The sequence below is a fragment of the Tachypleus tridentatus genome, chromosome 5, assembly GCF_004210375.1.
Source record: "Tachypleus tridentatus isolate NWPU-2018 chromosome 5, ASM421037v1, whole genome shotgun sequence".
NCBI classification, from domain to species: domain Eukaryota; kingdom Metazoa; phylum Arthropoda; class Merostomata; order Xiphosura; family Limulidae; genus Tachypleus; species Tachypleus tridentatus.
Window position 1 is genome coordinate 9,233,073 of NC_134829.1, and position 27,790 is coordinate 9,260,862.

Consider the following 27,790-nt stretch of genomic DNA (forward strand, 5'->3'; position numbering starts at 1 on the left):
CTGTTGGTTGATCAGCATGTGCCCACCCTGTCTTTGTCACTCAACACACCCTTGGAGGCCGAAGCCATCCGTGTTTCCTTGGGTCATATCATCACTGTTTGTTCTCTGTACCTGTTCCGTGGAGAGACATATGATCAATCAGACCTTGATGCTCTCTTTGAACAGTTGCCGTCTCCATTTATAATCCTGGGGGATTTTAATGGACATCATCCCCTCTGGGGAAGTGCTGTTATTGATGGGAGGGGTCGATCTGTAGAGCGGATGCTCTCTGATCACAATCTTTCTCTTTTCAATACTGGTTCTTCCACTTACTTTCATGCACCTAGTCAGTCCTTTACTGCTATTGATCTCTCGGTTTGCTCCCCTTCATTATTCTCCCATTTTTCATGGAGGGTTGACAGTAATCCACTAGGCAGTGATCATTTTCTGAACCTTTTGAGTTCAGATCGTGATCGATGCCACCCTACCTGCGTGCCCCGGTGGAAGCTAAATCAGGCAGACTGGTCCACTTTCACTGCTCTTGCAGAACTTGGTCCTGCCATCGCAAATCAGCCATCAATAGACGACTGTGTAGCAGCGGTAACTGACTGTATTATACAAGCAGCTGCTCAGTGTATTCCTAAAACCTCGACACGTTTTCCACGATATCCTCGTCCGTGGTGGAATCCTGCTTGCCACTTAGTGTGGATAGCTCAAAAACAGGCCTGGGATACTTTTCGTAGATATCCCACACTTTCAAACCGTGTTGCTTTCCAACAGGCCCGTGCACATGCTAGGTGGGTAAGACTTCAAAGCCAGAAGGAATCTTGGATTAAGTTCAGAACTAGCATATCTTCTACCACCAGTTCCAAGATCATATGGGACAGGATTCAAAAGGTTAATGGGCACTACAATTCTGTCCCCCTCTTGATCTTACTCTCTGATGGTCAGGAGGTGACTGATGTTCGGAACATCGCTAACACTCTAGGTGAAAGCTTTTGCCGGGTATCTAGCACTTCTGCTTGTTCCTCCACCTTCCTGGCCATCAAGACTCGGGCAGAGCGATCACCTCTTTCCTTTCGAACTGACTGTTTATTTGACTATAATTGTCCCTTTACCCTGGTGGAACTGAAAATGGCCCTTCATCGGTCTGCCAGTACGTCTGTTGGACCTGATGATATTCATTATGACATGCTGCACCATCTATCTCCTGCTTCTCTTGATGTCCTTCTGATTGTCTTCAACCGGATCTGGCAGGAGAATGTTTTTCCTGATGCCTGGTGCCAGGCTATTATTTTGCCCTTCTCTAAGCCAGGGAAGATCCCAAGATTCCTTCAAACTACCGTCCAATTGCTTTGACGAGCTGTCTCTGTAAGACCTTAGAAAGGATGGTTAATGCTCGTCTTGTTTGGTTCCTTGATTCAAACAACCTCCTCTCGCCCACCCAGTGTGGGTTCCGTTGACAGCACTCCACCACAGACCACCTAATTCGTCTTGAAACATTTATCAGAGAAGCCTTTCTCAACCGCCAACATCTTGTATCAATATTCTTTGACATAGAGAAGGCTTATGACACAACATGGAGGTATGGTGTTTTGCGAGACCTCCATACATATGGGTTACGTGGCCATCTACCCATGTTTATTAAAAAAAATTTAATGGACAGGAGATTCCAAGTTCGTGTGGGTTCGACACTTTCCCGTACTTTTGTCCAGGAACTTGGAGTCCCTCAAGGCTGTGTTTTGAGTGTCACACTTTTCAGTATAAAGATAAATGCCATCACTGAACAACTCCCTCTCACTGTTGCGAATGGGCTGTATGTTGACGACTTTCACATCTCATGTCAGTCGTCAAACATGAGATATATTGAGCGGCAACTACAAACTGCCCTCAATCTTGTACGGAAGTGGGACTCTGGCGAACGGCTTTAATTTCTCTCTCTCTCTAAAACCGTATGCATGCACTTTTGCAGTCGACGGGGTATTCACCCTGATCCTGAACTTCATATCGATGAAGTTTTGCTGCCAGTGGTCTCGGAAACCAAGTTCTTGAGACTTATCTTTGATCGTAAACTGACCTTTATACCACACTTAAAGCAGCTTCGGGTCAAATGCACAAGAGCACTCAGCATCCTCCGTGTCCTCTCTTCTACCAGTTGGGGGGCAGATCGCTGTTCAATGTTAAAGGAATATCGTGCCCTTTTTCGATCGAAACTCGACTATGGATCAATGGTCTATGGCTCTGCCAGACCCTCGGCCTAAAAGATGCTGGATCCCATTCATCACGAAGGACTTAGACTCTGCACTGGGGCTTTCCGTACCTCTCCAGTTCAAAGCATATACATTGAATCTCATGAACCTTCTCTACACCTTCGCCGTTTGCAACTATCTTTACAATATACTTCGAAACTTCGTTCGTTACCAAAACATCCCACCTGAGAATGTGTTTTCCTTCCTCGGTGGGCAGTACTTTTTCAGAACAGACAATCTGTCATTGCTCCGTTTGGCCTTCGCACCCAGGCACAATTGGATGAATTGGGTCTGTCCTTGGATAACATTGCAGATTCCACAGGTCAGCCCATCCCACCATGGCTTATTACAGCCCCAAATGTGACTTTTCTTTCAGTCACCTAAAAAGGCAGATACTCCAGATTGGAAGTACCGTCTTTTATTCAATGAGTATCTTTCAAAAACTCATTCAGTTCCCATTTATACAGATGGTTCCAAATCAGGTAATTCAGTGGGCTCTGCTATGGTTTGCTGTGGTTCAGTAGTTGCGTGCAGAATCCCCTCTACAGTTTCTGTATTCACTGCTGAACTGTATGCTATATCTCTTGCCCTGGATCATATTGCAGCTGAGCAGTACTCCAACTGCACTATTTATACTGATTCGCTTAGTTCTATACTTGCCTTGGAATCTCTACACGTTGGCTCACACCCTATTCTCGCTGATATTCAAAACCGACTGGCCCATTTCTCATTAACAGCTACTTCAATTAACAGCCATGTTGGTATTCGCGGGAACGAGCTTGCATACATGGCAGCTAAATCTGTCTGCTCTAGCACCATCACCCCTGTGCCTATTCCGTACATGGACTATGGTCTTGTCTTCAAGGCTCGGCTCCGTGCCAGCTGGCAGTCCACTTGGAGTGAGCAACGTGACAACAAACTTTTTCAAATAAAACCCTATATTGGACTTTGGCCATCTAGCTTCCGTAAAGTTCGGAAGGAGGAAGTTATTCTCACTAGGCTACGCATTGGTCACAGTTTTTTAACTCATCATTTTGTTTTATCTGGAACTGATGCACCAATGTGTAGTTTGTGTAACACTCAAATCACTATCAGCCACGTTTTACTTTCTTGCCATCGTTACAATTCTCAACGACGGCAATATTTTAAACATATTTTTTCCCAGGGTCAATCTGTAACATTGGACAGTGTTATTGGTGATGGTGTCTCTGTCCACCTTGATAACGTTTTTAATTTTTTAATGGCCATTAATCTTTTTAATCTCATTTAAGTGTTGCATATTTATTCATTACACCTTTTTAATTGTGGTTCCTTTTTTACAGTTTTAATCTCTCTCATTCAATTTGGCATTGGACAATGGCCCGAACATTAAATAACTCGACACCAGGACTGGAAAGGCCAACTTCAGGTGACTAACGCTACTGTTTGAACTACTCGTTAGTCGTCCTGGTGAGTTGTTATTGTACTTTTGCTGCATATCATTTCACACTTTTACTACTTTACCTTTTAGTACTGGCCATATTGACTCATAACCCGGAACCAGGACTGGAAAGACCAACTTCAGGTGGTTGACGGTGGTTTTTATACTTACCTGTTAAACTTCCTGGCGGGTTATGATCATTACCATTTTGCTAGAGTAAATACTTTACAACTTTGTAGACTGGATGTCACCATTGGTTTTTACGCCATTTTCTGTTTTAATTGCTGTTTTGTTTTTACCTTTGTTTACTTTTACAAATTTTACTCCATTTACTTGACTTTTTTCTGGACATTTGGCAACTCATTATTACGATTTTGCTCTGTGTCTTTTAAAACTTCTATTATTTTACATTTTGATACTGGCTGCTATGACACATAACCCGGAACCAGGACTGGAAAGGCCAACTTCAGGTGACTGACGATGGTTCCTTGAACTTATCTGTTAGTCTTCCTGGCGGGTTATGATCATTACCATTTTGCTGGAGTAAATACCTTACAACTTCTTATACTCTGCTTTCTCTCTTAACATTGTAGACTAGGTGTCAACATTGGTTTTATACTTTTTCGTTTCACCTTCATTTCCTTTTATGTCTTTTACTACTTTACTTTATTTTTACATTTTTACCGGATGTTTGGCGTAGATAGCCTCGCTGCTTTGTGCCATAAAACACTAAATCAATCAATCAAAACATACTAATTTTATTGTGATTGAATTAGAATTAAAATGATAAACTGTATTTAAATGAAAGAATAATTAAAAGAAAACTTTATTTCAAGAGACAGGAATTAAAATACGCTGTATTTGTAATTGAACTTGACAGTTCATACTCAATTACTTGAAGAAAGATGAATTCGTGATCAGTAGAAGCAATTGCTTAGAAGGGCTAAAAACATTAGCAATATTTCACCTGATTCAATAACAGGAATAAATCTGTTAAAAAAACATTATTTCCACAACTCAATTTGTCCATAATTACCATAAAACAAGGTGATTAGTGACACTTGATGACTCAATTCTCAAACTTTGGCTTGAAAACAAATAAAATTGGTGAATAGGTAGCTTGATTGTAGATGAATATTATAATCAAACTGGATCTTATGGCTAAACCATTGTACTTAGGAATTTTTTAAAATTTATAATATTTTGGTCTATAATCACCCCATTACAGTGGATATGAATGAACAATAAGAATTAACTACAGTCCTTTGTTTTTCTAACACTGGGAATCAAAGGATATTTAAAATCTGCAAAATTTACAAAGAGAGTATACTTTATGTAATGGATTCACTAATGTTTATTTATTTCAATACTGCTGTATCTTTTGGTAATACATATCTAGAAATCTGTGTATCTTGCACTGTTAAATGGCTTCTGTGAAATTCCCACCTATTCCCTAAATCTGTAGAAGAGTCTCGAGTAGTAGGGATCAACAATGTACTATGTCTGTATGTAAAATGCCACTTATTGCCATTAGTGTGGCTAAGTGAACTTCAGTAAACTTTACCTAAAATTTATAAATCAGCTACAGTTAATATACAATAAAACCTCATAAGATGTAACTGTGATAATTGCTTATCAATTGGGAAATTACACATATTTGACTAGGAACACTTATAGATTATGAACATTTAACTTCAGATGTTAGAATTTCTATAAGGACATTATATATCTTTTTCAGTGAAAAATCTGCTTGTAAATGCAGGGTGTTTGGAAAGTCACTGTGCACTTATATATTTATTAACAGACATGTTTCAATATAGAATACACGAGGTAAATATGAATGACAATTATAAAGAATGTTGAAAGTGACTCCTGTTGGCATCAATACAGGCCTGGATCCTTCTTATTTTGTTTCTAAACACCACTATCAGTTGCTAGCTTGAAATAGACTGAATAAAATATGATTACAAAACTGCACAGTGACTTTCCGAACACCCTGTAGTATAAGGCAAGCCACAAATAGAGAGCTAATTTAACTAACTACCTGTTAAGTGAACTGCACTGATATCTACTCAAAACTAACTCACTTGTAGTGAACTATCGACAAAATATTCAGTTTTAGACCAGATAGAAGACTCAGTATTGTTTTTAAATTTGTAAATTTTGATACATATTGATATACATTTAACTTCTAAATTATAATTTAATTTGGTGTCAGGCTGTTTCAAGTTGTAATATGTAACCTAATAAATTTGAAGCTCGACCAAGGTAAATCATAATTTGCACCATAATAAATTGGAGGCTCATCCGAGATAAATTATAATACATAACACTTAATATGTACTTAAAAATGATGAATAGGAAACATCTACCCTTTTCCAAAAGTTGTGAAAAGAAGATAAACAGATGTAAACTTAAAATGTAGGTATAATAAAAGTGAAAAATTATCTATTAAAAAAAAAAAGATACACAAGTAATAAACACTCTTACTCAAAATGATGTAGAAAAAAACCTAAGAGTAATTTATGTTTTTATTCTTTTAAGTTATACTTTATTAATATCTCGTACCTGACATACAGAAGCTAAGTGCTTGATGAACTTTATTAAGTGGTGTTTTTATTTACTTTTATTTATAGTGAAATAGGAAAGCTATGAACAATATAGAACAATAATATTACCACGTATACAAGGTATAACTAGTCAGGTTGCCAGTGTATTTATAAAAACGTTTATATATATGTATATACAATCAAATTAAGTGTGAATACAACAAAATATATTTGTCAAACTAAATATACAGTACTATGCAAAAGTGTTAACACAAAAGAATGTTTTGTCATTTTTTTTTCCATTTTATGAGGCTAATTCTTCTATGCTGTTATAGAATGTAAATTTCAACACTATGGTAATGTTTCTCCGATCTCTTTTGACAACTGAATAAGCCAGGGTAAGAATTCCCATATACTTGTACCAAGGTCATGTTGTAAGGGTTCTGCTTTAATGAGCACATTGATCAAATTTAGGGACTGAAATAACTGTCTTAATTCTATAGAAAGAAGTGAGCATATGGTACTGGTATATGCTAGAACAAATCAATTTAACAGAACTCCACAAATAAATTTTGATAAAAACAGTGTTTAACACTACACATTGTTTTGTTATCATGCCATGGTTAAAAAAACATAGAAAAACCTTTACTTCAATCTTCAAATATTGTAAAGAGATTGAAATTTGCTAAAGGTGTAAAACAGGACTGTTTATTATTGGAAAAGGGTGTTGGGGGGGGGGGATGAATTCAAGTTTGAAATATTAACTCGGTGTGTAGCACCTATGATGAAAGATGGGAAAGCCAGTGTGATGGTTTGTGGGTATTTTTCTGTTGAGGTGACAGGAGAGATTTGTAAAATAGATGGAATAATAGATGAACACGTGATCAATCGGACACTAAACCATCGTGATATACCCAGTGGTTTGCATATTATTGGTAAAGTATTCTACTACAAAGAAGACAACAACCTCAAACACTCATCCAACTTGTGTAGAAATTATTTAGCTAAGAATGAAACTGCTGGATTCGTTTAAATGATGCAATGACCCACACAAACACCCAATCTCAACCCAGTTGAGCAAATCTGGGATTTGATATATCAAAAACTTGGCAAATCAAAAGTTACTTCCAAAGAAAATTTCAGGCAGTGTTGCAACATATTTAATTAAAGACTGTCTGTAGTTATTAAAGCAAAAGACACACAAAAATATTAACTTACTACTGAACTCAAACATTTCTGAAGTTTGAAATGCACTGAATAGAAAATCTAGTGGTAATTTCTTATCACAAGTATACTTATAATAATTTTTCATGTGTTTGTAACAGTTGTTTACTTACCATAACAGTTGTCAGTGTACCAAAAAGCTTATATAAATGCTGTTCTGAAACATACAAAAAGATAGAGAAAACATGTAAAATAACTGGATATAAACTAATAGTCTGCTTTACAAACCACAGAAATCCATGCATAGACAGAGAAAATAAGCTTGCAAGAAAGTTAGCTCTCATAAAAATGAATAATGAGATTTGGAGAGAACTTTAAATGACGCAAGAAATGCAAAAACAATAAGTAGAAAGAACACATAAAATGTTAGATGGTTAAGGAAATGTAAGAAGATATATAAAAGCAATAAGGACTAGCTGATTTAGAGAGAATATTCAAAGTGATGTAGAAAAAACTTTCTTTGGGAGTGTTATAATATTTCTGTGTATTTAATAAACCAAATTATTTTCATTTACATTTTACTAAATAACTTCTACCTGATACCCAAAAGCTAAGTACTTGGGATGTGTCTTGGCAATTGACGTTTCTAATTAGTTTTATTCTAACTGCAATAGGATTGTTTAGTGATATAGTACAGTAATATTACCACATATATGAGGTATAACTAGCCAAATCACCAATGTATTTATAAAAAAAAATAATAAAAAAATATTCCTATTTTCAAACCATTTAACAAAATATAATCAGTACCTCTAAGCACTAAAGATAATAAAATATATTGTACAGGAAAACGAGAATATTCATCGGGAATGGTATATTTGGTTGTATAGGAGTTTTAAAAAACCCTTGCTTTGATCTTTAAGTATCATAAAGAGATTGAAATTGACTAAAAAAGTACAAAACTGGTCTGTTGATGATTGGAAAAGGGTGTTATGGACAGATGAGTTAAAATTTGAAATATTTGGTTCAAATCATTGGTTGTATGTCCAGTGTAAAAAAGGTGGAAGATACTTAACTCAATGTATAGCATCTACAGTGAAGCATGGGGAAGGCAGTGTAATGGTTTGGAGGTGTTTTTCTGCTGAGACAACAGAAAATATTTGTAAAATAGATTGAATAATGGACCAGCACATGAACTGCCAGATACTTATCCATCATGGTACACCCCGTGGTTTGTATATTATTGTTAAAGGATTCTACTACCAAACACCCATCCAAACTATGCAGAAATTATTTAGCTAAGAAAGAAGTTGCTGGAACCATTCAAATGATCCAGTAGCCCCTACAGAACCCCAGTATTACCTCAGATCTGGGATTTAATATATCAAAAACTTAGCAAATCAAAAGTTACTTCTGAAGAAACTTTATGGGAGTGTATTAGAGACATTTGGAGTAAAATCCTGAAGACACTTTGATTAAGTGCATTGAACAATACCTGAAAGACTGTTTGCCGTTATTTAAAGCAAAAGGGGGACACAAATATATTGTTTGCTGAACTGAAGCACTTCCACTGAGTTTCTGTTGTATTAAATATGAAGATTAATAGTTTTTATGTTTCACCTGCAGTTTACCTTCCATTGTTATTATGAGTGGCTTGAAATCTAATTTTTGACTTTGTCCTAAAACTTTTGTATGGTACGATATGCACTATGGTATTCAGGTAAACTGATATTCAGTAGGTAGACGAAAATTTCTGTGATACAGCATGTTCAGGAAAAAAATGTGTATTTGGAAGAGAAATGATAAAGTCATATCAACTCTGAAAAGTGTCTGTGTCACTCCTTGAGATGAGTTTGCCCTGCTTCATGTAATGGACATAGACAAACTGGTGCAAGTTACCATGAGACAGCTATTGCAGTGTTCAAGTTTTACCTAAGGAGAAGGATTAGTACATGTTTATGATATTTTAATATGTGAAAATTAATATACTTCATATATATGTTCTTCTATAGTTATTATTAAAGGGTAAATAACAACTCTTGCACTTGATATTTAAGTGAAGCTTCTGTTAGTTGGAAATTAATTTAATAATTAGTTTCATCTTTTGCAATATTAATGTGTTTATTTGTTTCTCTAAGTTCAAACAATTTTTTGAACAATTGACTTAGAGCAAAATGAAGATACGGAATTAAAGTTAATGCAAGGGTAATGAAAATGGTTTCATACAATGTGAAAAAGCAGATACATTACCTTAAGACTTTCAAAAAAAGTTTGTGTGTGTGTGTGTAAATATATCTTAGATTTTACAAAAGTAGGAATATTAGAGATGTTTAAAAATATTAAAGCATTCATACTGGAGCTCTGTTTGAGCTGTTTCACCATTGTTGATTAAGATTTTATAAATAAACTATATAATTGTCTTTGGTAGGTGTGAGGACTTAAAATCAGTTAAGGGTCTCCTAAACTTTAGTTCTGGAAGTATTAGACAATCCGTGAGTTCTGAGTCAGTAATAAGTTTAGTAATTTTAAAATAAATTAATTGCATAAAATTTCTCAAACAACTTTACACTTTCTGTAGGAGAGATATGTAGCAAAATGATTACCACTTTTTGATCTTAATGTGATCTCTAAAAATATTCAGGTTTTAAAGATACATACTTTTAATTGTGGAATGGTATCATTATGACAAGTACATCACTGGCTTTACAAAAAAAGTGGTGTGTATTAACATTATTTTTTAGTATGTTCCTATAACTCTTTCATTTCTTGAATACAATACTAGCAATTGGCCAATTGCAAATATTTCTTAGAATCATTGTTGGATTATTTATGAGTTTATCTACAAATTTAGCCAATGATTAACCTTATGATAACTTTTAAGCATTTTATGATTGATGTAATCTATTGTCAAAAGTTAGTTTTATCCTGTATGAATGTTTAAAGTTCTACATTTATAGCAATACATTTGAATTTTATGACATTTTCATTTTACTTACCAGCATTAATCAGTATTTCATGTTTCTAAAGTCTAAAACTGAGATGTGTAAATTTCTTTCCGACACATTCCTGTAATACGTTTTTACTTTTTTAATTTAAAGGTTTCATTTTGGATCTTAGTATTTTCTTGAACAATTTAAAAGCACACTGAGAGCAAAAAGTTTTTTTGAACATATTTTGAATCTGAGAAAACCACCAGGTTTCATTTTAGAGCACCTCCGGTTTTAAATATTCTTGATATCTTTGCTTATTTTACCCCATTATTGGTGCAACATATTTTCTGATTCACTGCCATCTTGGAGTCATCTCATGCTTCTGTTATTATTCCATTAAGAAGTGATCAATAAAGAAATGTATCTTAGCACTCTCATATATAAAATATGTGGTAAATTATCTCTCATACATATTATACTATGACAGAAATTGTATTTTCTTTCTATGCTACATTAACAATACATGTTAATATCTTGTTTGGCTGATGCTTTAGAATGTAAATTCTAAATGTTTTACATACACACATTCTAGCACTTAGCTGCAATAAAATATATTACATTGATAATATTCTTAAAAAAAACAACTACTGAGTAGATGAAGGTATACTTCAGTTTTAATTATTGATAAAGTGTATTAATTATGGACCTGAAATAAAAGTGTAGTTTAAAATTCTAAATTCATAAATATATTGTCATATGTATTATAAACTGTCTTATCCAAGAGTATAGTGCTACCATACCTATAACTAAAGCAGCAACTATTATAATTAATAATGTAAAGTATCAAAATAAATGTGTTAACAAATATCAATCTACTTGAAACTAATTGAGTATATAAATTGAAACTTTCTTGTCAATGATAAAAACTTTTCAGGATGAAAAGAAGTATTTTAATGTTTTAAAACTGTTTCACATCAAAATTTTGATTATATGAATTTAATTAAGCTGAAAGTGAATAATGTTTAGTAAGTTGTCCAAAATTTCATTCAGAAATAAAGAGATATTAGTGACACCTCTTCTGATTGAGAGAAAATTAAAATTATTATTCAAAGTTGTTTTGGAAGTGAAGCAAAATGTCAATTTTACACCAAAGTTACTGTTTAATTTAATTGTGTTTGGAATACTATTTGGTAACCTAAGGAAAAGAGAAGGAATTGAATACTTTACCAAATGGAGAAAGACATATATATTTTCCCATACAGTATTCTCCATTCCCTGACAATATTAGCTTTTATAGAATGCATGTTGTCTCCTGTTCATGCCCTTAGTCTTCCTGAATTTTTCAAACCTTTTACAGGCATATGCAGTCTAATTTTGATCACCTCCTCCAGAATTTGCCATGCCTTTCAACACCTTCCCAAGGATTCTGTTCAGCCTTTGTTTTTTGGAGCTTCTCAGGTGTGTGTTTTATCTCTTGATGCTGTTGTTTTCCATTCACTTTTGTTCAGGTTTACACTATGCTTTTTCTATCCTGTTTGGTGATGACATTCATATGCCTGTCTCTTGTGGGCTTTGAATTTGTCCACTCTTTCAATTTTTCAGGCAGGGTTCCATATTCTGGACCATCAGTTGTGGGTTCAGTTTACCTATTTATGGGGATGGGCTCCAAAAATATCCTGTTCATCCTACTTTTTTCTGTTTTCCAGCATTGGCTTTCCTGTTTCTATTTGCGGGTTTTGCAGGAACCCTACGTGGTTGCTGGAGATAAATCCCCCTGCTCTTCCACTTTCGGTTGCATGTTGTCTTAGCTATGGCTCTACACACATATCTCATTTCTCTTTTAGAACTTTTATGGGCCACAATGCTATATTCTTGTGAACCCGACACCAACTTCCATACATACTAGTATTTTTTATGGTCCTGTTTTTTGACATTTCCAGTTTGACATGATTATTGTAACCTTGGTGGGTGGCTTCTATCCAATCTACCTTTTCATACAAGAGATCCAATGTTCTCAAGGTTTGACTCTGAACCCTTTTTCCTGACCTTACCCTATCCACCCCTGTCTCTAATAGATTGCTATGGTACCACTGTTTGCCATTTTTCCCAACAATAAGTTACTTTTTTTTCTTCTTCCTTGGAATCTCTGGTTTGTCAGTGTGTTTGAGGCAGTTCTTGTCTTCCTACCCTAACAGGTGTCATTCCTACTCCATGCAGGTTTTTACTGCTGCCAAATTGTCCATTGATCTTGCTTCCATGCCATCTGTTTTTGCCAAGTATTTGCACAATTGCTTAGCATATTCATATCCTGGGGACTGCACTTCCATTTTTACATAAACATCTGGCTTCTTCCTATTTCCAAATGAGAGTCAGCCAGTCCTACTCTTCAACTCCTCCTCAAAGGTGTGGTTGATCATTTTGGAAGAGGTCTTTCTTTCATCCTCTTCAATACTTTGTACATCTGGGTATTTTCTTCAACACCAGTCTCAATTGAAGTCTACTTTTCTACAGAGCTGGCCATTCTGATTGCACTGTTTACTCCTATACTTTATACTAGTAAGGTTCAATAGCTTTTTGGATGATGGTCACCTCTAACATATCATTTAGCAGGGTGTATATGCATTTGTTTCAGTAGGCCTTTCATGAGCAGTGGACCCTTGGATGCTTCTGTTTATCTTCTTTTCCCTTTGACCTCCAATGGCACGGCAGAATGTCTGCACACTTATACTGCTAGAAACTGGGTGTCAATACCTGTAGTGGGCAGAGCACAGATAACCCTTTGTGTAGCTTTATGCAAACAAACAAATACCCTTTCTTGTTGATTTTTGTTGGTGTTGGACAAAGCCCATATGTTGGCAGCAACTTCACTTCTCTTTCATGTTCTGAGTTACAGATGTTTCCTTTCAGAGCTGGGGTGCACAAGGGTTTTCAGTACATTGGTCTGTGGAAATTTCACATCAATTTTCTTAAACTCTTGTCTGCTCATTGAGTTTGGATCATTTTTCTTTTACCAGTTGCCAGCAGTTTATGATCCATTCTAACATTTCTACAGGATGAGTTATACTGTTTTCTTTTGCACTATGAATCTTCTTTCTTGGATTCACACACATCAAATTATTTTGATGTCATGTCATGGGTGCTTGTTCTCCTCTCTTTGTTGAACATCTTTCCTGTCTGGATTTCTTATCACAGGTGTGGTCCCCACATCCTGCTATTTTCAGTGTCTGTGTTTTCATTTAGGTATGCCCTTTATTGATGCCTTTACCACTACCCTCAATCCCAGTTATTTTCATTTTCATCCATGGTTCCCTTTCCTACAGCCTTTGCTGATGATACCTTCAGCTGTGATTGGTTTCATCTGTTCCTTTATTTACCCTTTCATCCATTTACTTTCTGTCATCTCCTTCATCCATTCATGATCATTCTGGTTGCTCCTACCTGACCTATGGAACCTTGGTTCTCTCAGTTTCTGCAACTGTAGGTGGTACCTCTCCTTACTTTTCCCTTCCATCGCAACCTGTTTCATCAATCTAATCATCAGCACTCCTCTAAATTTTCCAGTTTCTCTTGCAAAGTAGTTCACATTTAGCCTGTTTCATTTGCTCTTCTTTGGCCATTTATCAATCCAAGTGGGGCATTGATTTAGGGTTTCCAGGCTTCTCTAAGTTTAACACATGGTTATTTGAGGAGGATTCTTCAGTCTTCTGAATTTCAGGTGTTGGGTGGCATAACACCCCACTCTTTCTGTTCTTTCCATTTCCACATGGTCCTTTTCATATTGATCCATTCCTTCGTCCACTGAGGCATCTGTCACTCCCAGTCTAGGACATTATTGTGGTCCTTCCTGCTCTCACCTTACCTCTGTTTGCACTTCTGTCTCTGTGTTTCCCTGGTTCACTTCCTTTTGGTATATTTCTTCCTCCTTTTGACCTGCAGTTTTTATAGGTTGGATTATTTTGCCTTAACATTACCAGATCCTAGTATCACTCCTTCTCCCTTATTCTTTATTAATGTCATGCTTTCCCTCCTACAGCCTATGTGAGTCTTGATGTTGAAGTCTCCTTTCTCCAATCTGCCTGTCCTACATTTCTAATTTTTCCCTTCCCATTGTTATATTGCTCACCTGTTTCTTCCTTTGCAACTTACCTTTTCCTGTAATCTTTCCCTGGTTAGTCCTACCTTCTTGTATTTCATGTTTGATTCAGGTATTTTATACCTCCTTGTCTCCTTCCTGACATGATCTCTTTCATGTTTCCTCACATCAACTACATCAACTTCCCTTCTACCTTGCCTCTCATTTTTGTCAGCCATTGGAGGAGATTCTATTATAGGAAACGTGGAAAACTTCACACAAGTTCATTTCTACTACCTACACCACATTGGTTTTTGCTGACTTCAATGCAGATGTGACAAGTAAGTCTTTATTAATGCTTTCTCTTCTTTCAAAGGCCCTTGCTTCAGTTTCACTTTGGATCCCACTGTCTGACAAGTGGTACCTGACCAAATGTTCTGTTTGTACTCAGATGGGGTAAACTTAAATGGCTAAAACCATTCACAGATATCCTTCCATGAGATCTTCACTAGGCTTTGTTCATTTCTGTATTTTCATGGTTGTGTATGCTCACCCTTAAAAATTGGGTGTTTCATAAGATCACTTGTATGCAAGTTCCTCAAGATACTTGTATCATAACACATCTTTCCCAGACTGCACTACCCATGGACAGCATGGATAAAGCAGAAGGGATGCTGCCCATCCCTTCCATTGCCTCAGTTGACTAAATCATTGTGGTATGCTTTTAAAAATACTGTTTCATGATCACCTATTGGGTGTTGCAGTCCATCCACACTCCCTAATGCACTTTTACTCCCTTTCTTCTAATGGAGTGCGGGAGTTCTTGCCACTTACCAGTACCAAGCAAGTTTGGAGAAGCAAAATAATGAATTAACTGTGGCTGTTTCTTAGAAGTTTTGCATGTTGGAAAATTTATCATGGAGCTCAGTTTTGTGAAGGTATGAGTAGTTGTATTGCTCATATGTTATCTGCTGCAAGCTAGAATTACACGAGGAACAAGAAGCCTATTTTTTTGCATTAGTATTTTGTATTGAAACATTTTTCACATTTTTTTAAAAATTGGAAATTCTGTTTACAGTCAGTTACAGTAAAATATTCAAAAATATAAGCTAGTTGGTTATGATAAGTGATACTTTTCTTTATTTAAATGTGAATAATATCTCCAAATGACTATTTTCAGGCATATGTTTAGACCATCTACACACTGTTTCGATTGATCATTATTTTTATATTTTTACAAGTTATTTCTTCTTTGAAAATAATTACAGACAACTTTATTGCATTAATGTATATATTGTATATCCCATTTATAACACTATCTTTTGTTCCTTTTGAGCCTCAATTTTAAGATGGAAGGAAGAAATTAAGTGTATTAACTTTTGTTTATCTAGTACCTACTTCACTATCTAAAGTCTGTTCAAGACTGGATAGCACCTGATATTCTTGCCAAACTACCCTTATTCAGGACATGTTGGTCTCTCCTGTGCGACTTCTATCACTTACCCTCCTGTCTTCGCTATAAACCACAGCATGTTGCTGTAGCTATCATTTACTTAGCATTAGAGTGTTATGGTGTCACTGTTTCGTACAACAACGATGCTGTACTGAGATGGCATGAGGTAAATATGTTTGTTTTTTTTACCACAGTGTAACATTCTATGCATAAAACTGCATTAATGGGGTATGTGTTCATGTCTACAGACAGAGGCATACCACCAAACTACTGTAAAATATAATTTGAACCCAATATGATGTTCTTCACAAATAAAATCAGTGCAGACAAGAATGTAACTCACTTTGATTTCTTCTTTTTTTTTTTTAATTAGAAGCAGTGTAGGTAGGTGAGTAAAGTCTTAGTTATTGCTTAAAACATTTAATGGGGATCCTAAGATCCTTCATATGTGTCAGTGGTACAAAATAAATATCAGTGTCAAAGGAAAAGAAAATATTAGTTCTGATATATTTTAATTAAAACACCTTTTAAATTAATGTTTTAATATATTAACACTGTGGGTAGAATGACTGAAAAGGGAGACATGATGTGAGTTTGGACCTATTTTCATGTTAGTCAATACACTTGCAGGTAACAATGTTGTGCATGGGTGCATAATTTTCCATAAAAGCAGGAACAACAACAGAAAACAGTGTATCTCAAGGTTTTATCATGTAAAATAAACATACTTGAATATTTGGGAATAGGACCAAAATTTCAGTTTTTCAGCAATTCAAAGGTTTGGTTGTTTGAGCTTGGACAGATATAAAGACACTTAAAATGATTTCAGACAATTATATTACATTAATATATATATATATATATTGTATATCCCATTTATATGTATTTTGTTGCTCTACCATACAGCAACAACAGCGTGAAAGTAAAAATAAATTATTAAATTATTATAAAATATTTGGGAATTAAAGTAAGAAACTGCTAAAAAATAATTACCAAAAACATTTGAATGTGTATTAAGAAAATTTTATTGGTAGTATTTTGTTAGCAAGTAATTAAGATTAAATCATTGCTTTGGTTGTAAATGTTTAACGAAATACATAAGCAATTTGGTTCTATATCCTAAACATCTCCATACAAATGAAAAAAAAAATGTTTTGGTTTATAAAATGTATAAATTCATTATTTAGACTTTAGATAGTTTGGAAATTTTTGTTTTAGACATTCTGTGAAGATCTTGGCAAGGACCAGTTGTGGAAAATAATGGAAGACATCTTGTCTGTGTATGATGCAGAATTATTAGAGAATTAGAGATCAAAACATTTTTATATATATATATATATTAATGAAGGTTGTTGTACTGCTTTAGTTCAAAATCTGTATTTGATTTACAAGATTAAATAAAACCTTAATTATTTATTTACCAAGTACACAAATTTCAAGAAAGAAGTCTGTATGTTTTAACATCATTCCAATTCTGTGGGGTTTGTTGTATACTTATGCCTCTAAAGCTTTTGCTCATTACTAAACTCATCCAACAAACTGTGACACACCATACAAAATACTGATATAAATGTTACATCAATTTTTTTAGATGTCTTAGTTGTAAAATAACTGATGTGGTAGAAAAGGTATTAACCAAATCTACATCATTTTATAAATTATTTCTTCACTTCAATTTTTAAAATATAATCATCTCTAGCTCATGAAATAGTGTTGTACATGGATTTAAACTAGGTCCAAATGGCTCATTCCCTAGGGAATTGTTTCTGTTGGCCTTATTGTTATGGGATTGAACCTATTTAGAGAATGATACACAATACAACAATACTTACTCTGAGCTTTCTTAAAATATCTTCAAAACAATTAAGATTTTATTAAAAATTATAAATATTTCATTAAACAATAAAAATTATTTTAATTTATTTATTTTTTGTACTGTAGCTAATTATTTCCACTCACTGAATATTTGGAGTATCATAATCAAAGTACTGTGCAATAAAATGTTTAAAATTAAAAATAGAAAAAAAATGTTCATACCTCTAAAGTTTTCATCAGATAATCTTGGTCTTCTTCCAGTAATATTCTTAATTGTAAATTTTTACTTTCCTCTCCTGTCCTTTAGCCTTTGTCAGAATGTTGGGTCTTTCACCTACCTAAGCCTGATTAACTGAGGCAGTTTGACTTTATAAAAATTAACCTATCTAAAATGCATTTGAAAACAAATAATGTATCATTAACTAAAGTATAAAAGTTAAATACAGCTTAACTGTCTGTTTAACATTTATAAGTGAGAAAATGCTGAAGTCCTAATGAGGACAGAAGCAGCAACAATGCTAATAGTGGTTTGACAAAATTTGTATGAAATTCTTTGCACCAATTTCAAAATAACTATTGAGAGATAGTATCTTAAAATGTCTTTCTATTAGTTATTAACATCTAACTATAATTGGCTGAGAAATCACAAACATGTAGAAAATGTGCATGGCATCTGTCAAGAGTTCCAAGAAACTTTTCTTTTCTCAAAATATGCCTTAAAGATCTTGAAACCTGGTTTCTAGCATTGTTAGTCCACAGACACACTGTTGTACCATGAGGAGCTTCTGGTTAGTATTTGTTTGTGCATGGTGGTGCTGTAGCTAACAGAATGGGTATGGGTCAATAATTGACTAAAGTAGTAGTCTTTTCTGACATTTTATGTGTGTTATATACAAAGTTGCATCTACTATAGAGATATATTATACAGGTAGTTTCACCCATCTATCTCCATTGATTTAGAGTTCTGCAATTACAACCAAACAACTCGAAATATGTTGTAATTGTAGAACTCTGAATCAATGGAGATAGATGGGTGAAACTACCTGTATTATGTATCTCCATAGTAGATGCACCTTGTATATATCACACATAAAAAATGCAAAAATATTAATCTTAATCCATAATAGTCATTATTCTGACAAACTGTGGATCCACAGGTCCATAGTTTGATCTCATTACAATAACAGAATCATCCATTATACTTTTGGGCTATAAGTTCATTATAAGAGTGATAGCCCAATAGTATTATTTAATTAAAGTAGCCAAAGAATAGGTGGTGGATGCTTTTTATGAACTGCCTTTACCAATTCAAAATTAAGAATGGCTAACATGGATAATCCTAGTTTAGCTTTGCAAGAATACTCAAAACAAGCAATGGTGTGAGAAGAATGGGGGGAGTGTTGTCTCTCTCTTTGGAAGCCCAAGTTGAGTTCCAGGTAAAATATCTGGAAACCTCAAGATATGGCATATACTTTTATTGTTTTACATCTTATATAATTTTTTCTAATGACACATTTGTCATCACTTAAATTATGACATTTGCCAACTGAACTGCTGGCTTATCAGAAGCATTTTCTATACAGATTTTTGTAATGTGTGCCCAAATCCTTAAATAGCCTTGTCATTCCAATTGTAGCTTGAATTGGTCACTGATTTTGAAATTCCATCAAGAAACTGCTTCTTTTTTTTTTAAATTGAGAAGTTTACAGCAGTAATCACTGGTGTATTGGTCAATGTAAGAAAGGCATCTTTTGAGGTTAACTTCAGAAATAGAACATCAACTAAGTGGGAAATAATGACGATCAATTTGAAATGTACAAATATTGAGGCAAGCGTATTATTATCACTATGAAAATAACTAAAAATTAAATTATTCATCAATTCAGACACAAAGAGGGTCCAAGCTGCCCTGTAGTGCAGTGTTATGTTGGAATTCTACAGATAGCTATTGACGTTCATTATGTTTTTTCATCAGATTTTCACATTTTAAGATTTAGTGACAATGCACTCATCTTCCAGTTAAGAGATGATTTTTTAGGTTAATAGTTAGAGATCCTACCATTCTAAGGTGGAATTCCTAGGAATGGAGAATGATACAGAAGAAACTTTAGGTAGGCACAACATTAACATTAGTTGAGACAGGGTTCGATAATACAACTGTGTGTTGTAGGTTTTAAAGTTAGTGTTCTTTATCTGACAGCAGAACCTTCTAATGGTTTAAAATGTAAATCTGGTTAAACATCAGGTGTATGAACTCATACACCACTAATGAGATATTCAATGTAGGTTGTTTGTCTTTAATGTTCCAAACATGATTATAATCAATTTTTTTCATGAAAGCACAGGAAAGTGTTAAAATAGTCAGGATTAAGACTTGGCACAAGTTTAAAGCAAAAGTATACCTTACCAGCTTACTGGATAATTAATTCAGAGTGTTTCAAAGCATTTTCTTGGTGGCATTTTGCAGAATCTTGGTGATGTTTAGATTATAAAATAGTTAGAGACAAAGTTAGTTCTCTTCTAGAAATTAATGTTTATTTACCAGGCATCATAAGAGACTGTTCAAACAGTACCTTGTTTTCCTCTTGTACAGTAATTATATCACAAAATAATCAATCTAGGCTGAAAATAAAGGGTGTTTGTATTTATTGCCACAGGTGTACTTTTACAAGTCATAGTTGTCTCTTAAAAAAAATGGAGAGGTTTCTCTTTCCCAGAAAACTATTTGTGTCCAATTCTCATGACATCCCACAATCTGCATTCAAGTTTCAGGGAACACCCATTTTATAGTCTTAATAACTTGCCTTAATATCAGTCATTTTACATGTATTAAAAAAAGAATTACAAAACTACATTTCCAATACTTTACTTCAATAAATACTTAGTTGTTTAAGTATATTCCCAATAAAAGGTTTTCAGTACCAGATAGTCTATTTAGTTCTATTTTTTTTAGATTTTATTCCCAATAAAAGGTTTTCAGTACCAGATAGTCTATTTAGTTCTATTTTTTTAGATTTCTGATGGTTTGTTTTGTTTTTGAATTTCGCACAAAGCTACTTGAGGGCCATCTGTGCTAGCCGCCCCTAATTTAGCAGTGTAAGACTAGAGGGAAGGCAGTTAGTCATCACCACCCACCGCCAACTCTTGGGCTACTCTTTTACCAACGAAAGTGGGATTGACCGTCACATTATAACGCCCCCACGGCTGGGAGGGCGAGCATGTTTGGCGCGACTCGGGCGCGAACGCGCGACCCTCAGATTACGAAGCGCACGCCTTAACGCGCTAGGCCATGCCAGGCTCTCAGACATATCTCCAGTCTGGTGTTGGAGAATAGCCAATCGTCATTTGACATCTCCGACATTCTGGACGCGTGGCTCGGCTACTATCGCCGTTTGTTTTCGACCGTGGACGAGGGGTTGTGGGACGACATTACTCTGTTTTGCTCTTCCTGGACCTTTCCTTTCACGAACAGCTGCTGAAACCATGCTCCTTGGGTGAGTGTTGGTCGACCATTCAGTCCATGCCGATTGGTAAATGTCCTGGGCCGGATCGGCTGCTGGTGGAATTTACAGCCACTTGTGGCATGTCGTCGGACCCTCCTTCATCCGACTATTTAACGACTGTCTGACTGTGGGGTCTCTGCCATCAGGAACGCTGGATGGGCTAATTACACTTATCTGTAAGGATCCTAGCCAGTCTGAAGATCTTTCCTCGTGGCGACCCATTTCTTTCCTGAACATGGATGCAAAGATTATTTCTAAGGTCCTGTGTGCCTGTTTGGGTGCGGTCATGCCTTCATTGGTCCGCTGCACTCAGACTTGTGGCGTGCAGGGCAGAAGTATCCAACAAAATCTGGTGCTTTTCAGGGACCTGTTCCATTACATCACAGATCGGGATATCCCTGTGGTCTTTGTGTCCCTCGATCAGAGCAAAGCTTTCGATCGAGTTCACCATAGGTTTCTGTGGTTCGTTTTGAGAGATGTGGTTTCCTTCCAGTTTTTGTCCGCGCGACCGTTTAGAGCAGGCTCTTGGTTAACGGGTACCTGACGTCAGGGCTGCTCGTTGTTTACAGCACTTTATGTGTTAGTTATCGAGTGCCTGCTCTCTTATCTGTACCACTCGGTCTCGGTGCGTGGCCTTCAGCTGCCGGGGGTTCGTGCGTGCCGTATGTTGCGCATGCATACGATGTGAACCTGTTCCTTGAGAACTTTACATCCTTAGGTTCAGCGCTGGCCATCGTCCATCGTTACTCTCGGGCCAGTGCTGCCTAGCTGAATGTCCCCAAGTCTCGTGCGCGGGCTTTGGCAAATGGGCCTCGTCTGCCGACTTCCCATTTGGTCTTGATTGATCACCTGCTTCGGGTTCGTTTTCTCGCGGGCCCTGGGGATGCTTGGGTGGTTCAGCGTGTTGGCGATGCACGATTACCACTACTGCTCTGTCAACCTGTTTGGCAGGGCGGAGTTGGTGCGGAGGAGGATCCTCCCTTGGTCTGGTACCTGGGGATTGTCCTTTCACTGGATGACTGCACTGCACGAGCCTTTGCTTTCCTGTGGGGCAGCAAGCCAGAGGCGGTGTCTCGACACTCCTTGACGCTGCCGCCTCGCAGGGGTGGTCTAGGCATCCCATGTGTCCAGACCCAATGTCTTTCCCTTTTCTGTCTGTTTCCTTTTGACAGACAGTCTTTGAGGGTCACCCTTGTTACCACCTCATTGTCAGCACGGGGCACAGGCTCTTTGGTATTCCTTTGAGCCTGCAGACACCTATGTGTTTTGACCCTACTTCCTGGTACGTTGACGCTGCTGCTGCGATCCGGCGGACTCCCGTTCTCTCTACCGCCTGTTTCTTCCTGTATGTACACACAGGATAGAGCGATACCATCCTGCTCTGCCGTGGGCTGTTGTTTCGAGTCGCGTTGCACTGCACCATGTTGATCGCTACCTCCAGGCTTTCAACTGGCGTGTGGTGCGTAACATCCTGCCGATGAGGGAGCGTACCTACCTGTGGAACTTGTGTACATCAGAGTTGTGTCCCGTGTGTCAAACCCAGGTGGAGTCTGTCTTGCACAGGTTGGTCCTTTGTTCGACGTCGGCAGAGATCTGGCAAAGGGTTGCGGGACCTTTTCCGGGTCCAGTCGCTTTCGGCGGAGACCATCCTGTACCATGTACCTGTCCTTGTTCCCAGCCACCTGGCCTTCACCTTTCAGTACACTATTACTATCTTCAAGTACGTCATCTGGCTTGCTCGGAACAACTTGGTCTTCGAGCAGGCTCCTGTGTCGTACTTTTCGATACTGGGTAGGGTCAAATGTCGGCTGTTACTCCGCCTAGAGGAAGTCTATCAGCGCCTGGGTTCCGGGACGTTTTACCATCAATGGCAGTCAGACGTCTCGCCCATTTGTGCGTTGGTGGGGGGTCGGGTGGAGATCGGCTTCTGAGCTGCCCTGGCTCCACTCTTGCTTCTTGTGTTTTTGTTTGTATATATTTCTTGTTTTTTTCCATTTGTAAATATTCATGTTTGTAAATATATCATGTTTTTTCCATTTGTAAATATTACTGTTTTTGCTTCTTTCCATTTCACGTCTTGCCTTTTTGCCTGTTTTCTTTGTTATAAATAAATTCAAAATGAGAGCAAAAGAGCTGCCTCAGGCCTTCAGAAAGAAAATTGTAGCAGCTTATGAGTCTGGTAAGGGATTTAAAAAAGATCCCAAAGGATTTTAAAATCAGCCATTCCACTGTCCAGAAAATAGTCAACAAGTGGAGGGCTTTCAAAACAACTGCTAACATGCCCAGGTCTGGTCGTCCAAGCAAGTTCACTCCGAGAGCAGACCGCCAGATGCTAACAGAGGTCTCCAAACATGTCATCATGGGACCTATAGCAGGCTCTGGCTACTGTTGATGTAAAAGTGCATGCCTCTACAATCAGAAACAAACTGCACAAGTTTAACTTGCATGGGAGGTGTGCAAGGAGGAAACATTTGCTCTCTAAGAGAAACATCAAGACCAGACTGAAGTTTACCAGAGAGAATGTAGACAAAGACTAGGACTTCTGAAATAATGTTCTTTGGAGAGATGAGTCCAAAATGGAATTATTTGGACACCAGAACAGAGGATATGTTTGGCGTAAACCAAAACAGCATTCCAGGAAAAGAACCTCATACCAACTGTGAAGCATGGAGGTAAAAGTGTCATGGTTTGGGGCTGTTTTGCTGCAGCAGGACCTGGACAGCTCACAATCATAGAATCCACCATGAATTCTACTGTGTATCAGAGGGTGCTTGAGGATCATGTGAGTCCATCTGTACGAAAATTAAGGCTGAAGCGGAACTGGACCCTGCAACACGACAATGACCCAAGACATACCAGTAAATCCACCAAGGACTGGCTGAAAACTAAGAAATGGAGAGTCCTGGAATGGCCGAGTCAAAGCCCAGATCTTAATCCCATTGAGATGCTGTGGGGTGACTTGAAACGGGCTGTACATGCAAGAAACCTCTCAAACATCTCACAGCTGCCAGAATTCTGCATTGAAAACTGGGGCAAACTTTCTTTAGACTGATATCAGAGACTGGTAGATGGCTAAAAGAAGCGTCTCACTGCAGTTATTTCAGCCAAAGGGGTTAACACTAGCTATTAGGGGGTAGGGTGTCCTAACTTTTTCCTCAGTTAGAATATGTATTTATGTATAATTACACTTACAGAAGATCTTGAAAAGTCTTTTCTTCAGTTTTAATGTTTAGTTATATTCCTACAATCTATCAGTATTGTTGAAATTGAGATTAAATATCTATATATCCAAAAATGTTACACAAATACACAGACTTTCACAGGGTGTCCTAACTTTTTCACATGACTGTATTGCTCATTACAGCTATTTTGGGGAATTTTATTGCAGTAACCGATACATTTTTGTGTTTTGAAATATATATTTGAAAGCTACCTGAATTATTTCATGAACATGTAAATTTGTGAGACTCAATGAGGCTAACAGAAGAACATCTTTAGTTTTTTAGTACAGATGAGTTGTAGAAAGCAGTCAGTAATCAAATCTTTCTTTTTATGTATAAACATTTTATATTTTTTAACAAAACTAATTTCTTGGCTTAGCTGAACAACATGTCAGTAAAACAAAATGTCCAAACATTTCAGGACCTCCATAACCTGATAACATAAAACCAATACATGAGCTTCTTAAATTAGCTCTCAATAAGCAGCTAATGAGATCTGCTTGGGTTTCTTGATTTTGTCAGAGGAAGACTACTACTCTTGCATCCCAAGTTATGCTAATAAAATGAAAAGAATTGATTGATTGATTTAGTGTTTTATGGCACAAAGCAGCTAGGCTATCTGCACCAAACGTCCAGTAAAAGGTATAAATAAAGTAAATGGAGTAAAATACATAAAAGGAAATGAAGGTAAAACAAAACATCATTGAAAAACACAAAAGCATAAAACCAATGTTGACACCCAGTTTACAATGGTAAGAGAGAAAGCAGAGTAAAAGAAGTTGTAAAGTACTTACTCTAGCAACATGGTAATGATCATAACCCGCCAGGAAGACTAACAGGTAAGTTCAAGAACCACCGTCAGTCACCTGAAGTTGGCTTTTCCAGTCATGGTTCTGGGTTATATGTCATAGCAGCCATTATCAAAATGTAAAATAATAGAAGTTTTAAAAGACACATAGAAAAATTGTAATAATGAGTAGCCAAATGTCCAGTAAAAAGGTAAAAGTCAAGTAAATGGAGTAAAATTTCTAAAAGTAAAATGAAAAGAAAGCAGAAGGTAAAAGGTTACCTGTTGCAGCTGTTAAGATAGTTAATTTCAAAAGTTCTGAAAAATTCTGCAACCAGTGCAGAAAAATAAATGGTGTTATTCAATGTACTTTGTATCTTAAATTTTCATTTAACTACTATACAAAAACAATTTCACTACAGTTAGTATTAGAATAATGAAAATAAGAAAGAATAATGTTTTATCAAAATAAAGTTTTGATATTCATTAAGGAGGTTCTAAAGGTTATGAAAGTAAAATAACTGTAAAATGAAAAGAAGTATTTTTATTATTAGCACGATGTCACTTATCTCTGAGACCAACTTTGCAAAGGTATTGGAAATCTACAGACAAATATTTAGTAAAAATTTCCTTAACAATAACTGATATTTAGTGCAATTTACTAAAATTGTAGTTAACAGTCATTCATAACTTCAAAGATATAAGGTATGTCCAATGAACCAAGATCACTTGTAAATTACCTAAATAGTGGAAAAATACATAGTCTCGTTCAAAACTGATTTAATCATATTATATTTAAATGATTTGTATATTAGAATAATAGGGCCCACTTCAGGCATTATGCTGACATAGGCAAGATTTTAAAATGCTATCCCTGGTGCAGCTAATACCTGCATCTTGTCTTATCATAAGTATAGATTTCTGTATTTTCTGGAAATATACACACTTGTTTTATATTTAGAGTATTACCTTCCAGTACCCGTGCCTATGAAAATATCTTGATCAGCAAGACACAGTGAAGTGTATAAAATGAGCACGAGCTATTTTATTCTGTTGAATGTAAAATACTATAACTTTTATTGATTTTACTTCCCTGGCAGTTGTCTACCAGTTTACTCATAGCAAATTTCAAACAATTCAACAGTGAAATTTGTCACTGGTAGGCTCACACTTGAGATTATATTATCAGTCATTTGCAAGGTAAAATACTTATATAACAACAAGATCATTAAACACTGTAAAGTCAAAACAACGAACATTTCAAAGAGAAATATCTTAAATATTCTTAACAGAAGCAGAACAATTTGCACAGCACAGCACTTAGGAAAGGAACAGAGTCCCAACACCAAACCCCAGACCACTCTGTACCATCTCCCTTATTTACAATGTTAAAGCTGTGGTTAGGGAAAAACAAAAAAACAAAAACAATCCCTGCAATAAAACCAGCATTATTAACAAAATAGTATAATACATGGGGCCCGGCCTGGCCTGGTGGGTTAAGGTGTTTGACTCATAATCTGAGAGTCACGGATTCAAATCCTCGTTGCCCCAAATATGCTTGCCCTTTCAGCCTGTTATAATGTAACAGTCAATCCCACTATTTGTTGGTAAAAGAGTAGCCCAAACAATGGCAGTGAGTGGTGATGACTATCTGCCCTCCCTCTAAATTAGGGAAGCTCTCATGTAGCTTTGTGCGAAATTCAAAAACAAATAATATACTAGACTTATAAAGTTACAAAGATTTACAAGCCAAATATTAATACAACCACATTTTTGAACAACAACTGTTTATCAAAGTAAGAAACATAGCTAAACATACTGGAATAATTACAGGTCCTTTTGCCCCAACAAGAAAGTTTGTAAAGTTATGTGATCTCCACGATCAGCCTCCTCATCCTGTGTAATTAAGTTTAGTACTATCATAGATACAATGAAAATTACCATTCAAAAACTAAACTGTTAAGCATTTTATAGAAGGAATTTCATGTGAAACTGTTTCTCTTAACAGAGAAGTTTAACCAATATATGAACCAAATGAAATAATCCAGATATGAATAATCATTCAAATTAAGTTAACCACTGATCTCACATAAGAGTAGTGCTTTCACTGAGATTTACTTTGAGTATGTAAAGAATAATAATAATAATAATAATAAAGTCTGAGGACAACTGTCTCTTAATATACTGAAGTTAGTAATTCTTACATTCTTGGTCTGTAAAATAAATATGCATAGTCTCACAAGTAACAGTGATTATACCATCCCTTCATGGAGATGTTACTCTCTTACAACGATATTAAATATACCTTCAAGATACAATGCATTCAAAGCTTATTATTATTACAAACCTTCTTGGATTGGAGAAATTTCACACTTTTCTCTCTTTTAATGGAGATTTTCTTAAAACCAGTTTCTATTTAATAAAATGCATAAAAAATCTGTGTTTTGTAATATTAATCTAAATATTTTAGCATAAATCAGTTGAAAGGTATAACAGATCTTTTGAATATATTTTATTAAAGGGTAAAATGACCATCAACACTAAACTAAAAAAACAGTTCAAAATACCAATAAAGAAATGTATAAAACTTGATTAAAAGATGGCCCTCTTCTGCAATGTAATTAAATTGAATTTGGGTGGTAATTAGG

General features: G+C 36.0%; 1 protein-coding gene across 4 annotated transcripts in view; it reads left to right on the top strand.

Annotated features, from left to right (window-relative positions):
• LOC143250479 (cyclin-Q-like) overlaps nucleotides 1–27,790 on the top strand; it is a 477,792-nt gene that overhangs the window by 10,096 nt on the left and 439,906 nt on the right. Inside the window, exons 2-4 of one of the 4 annotated variants that reach the window (XM_076501070.1) lie at nucleotides 15,755–15,982; nucleotides 17,035–17,126; nucleotides 17,159–17,179. The exons of 2 other annotated variants lie outside the window; for them this stretch is intronic. In XM_076501070.1, coding sequence (XP_076357185.1) covers nucleotides 15,755–15,982; nucleotides 17,035–17,124 — 318 coding nt within the window. In that variant the 3' untranslated portion in view covers nucleotides 17,125–17,126; nucleotides 17,159–17,179. Of the gene's footprint in view, nucleotides 1–15,754; nucleotides 15,983–17,034; nucleotides 17,132–17,158; nucleotides 17,180–27,790 lie in introns of those variants that run through there. One more of the 4 variants, XR_013028206.1, reaches the window with a different exon arrangement.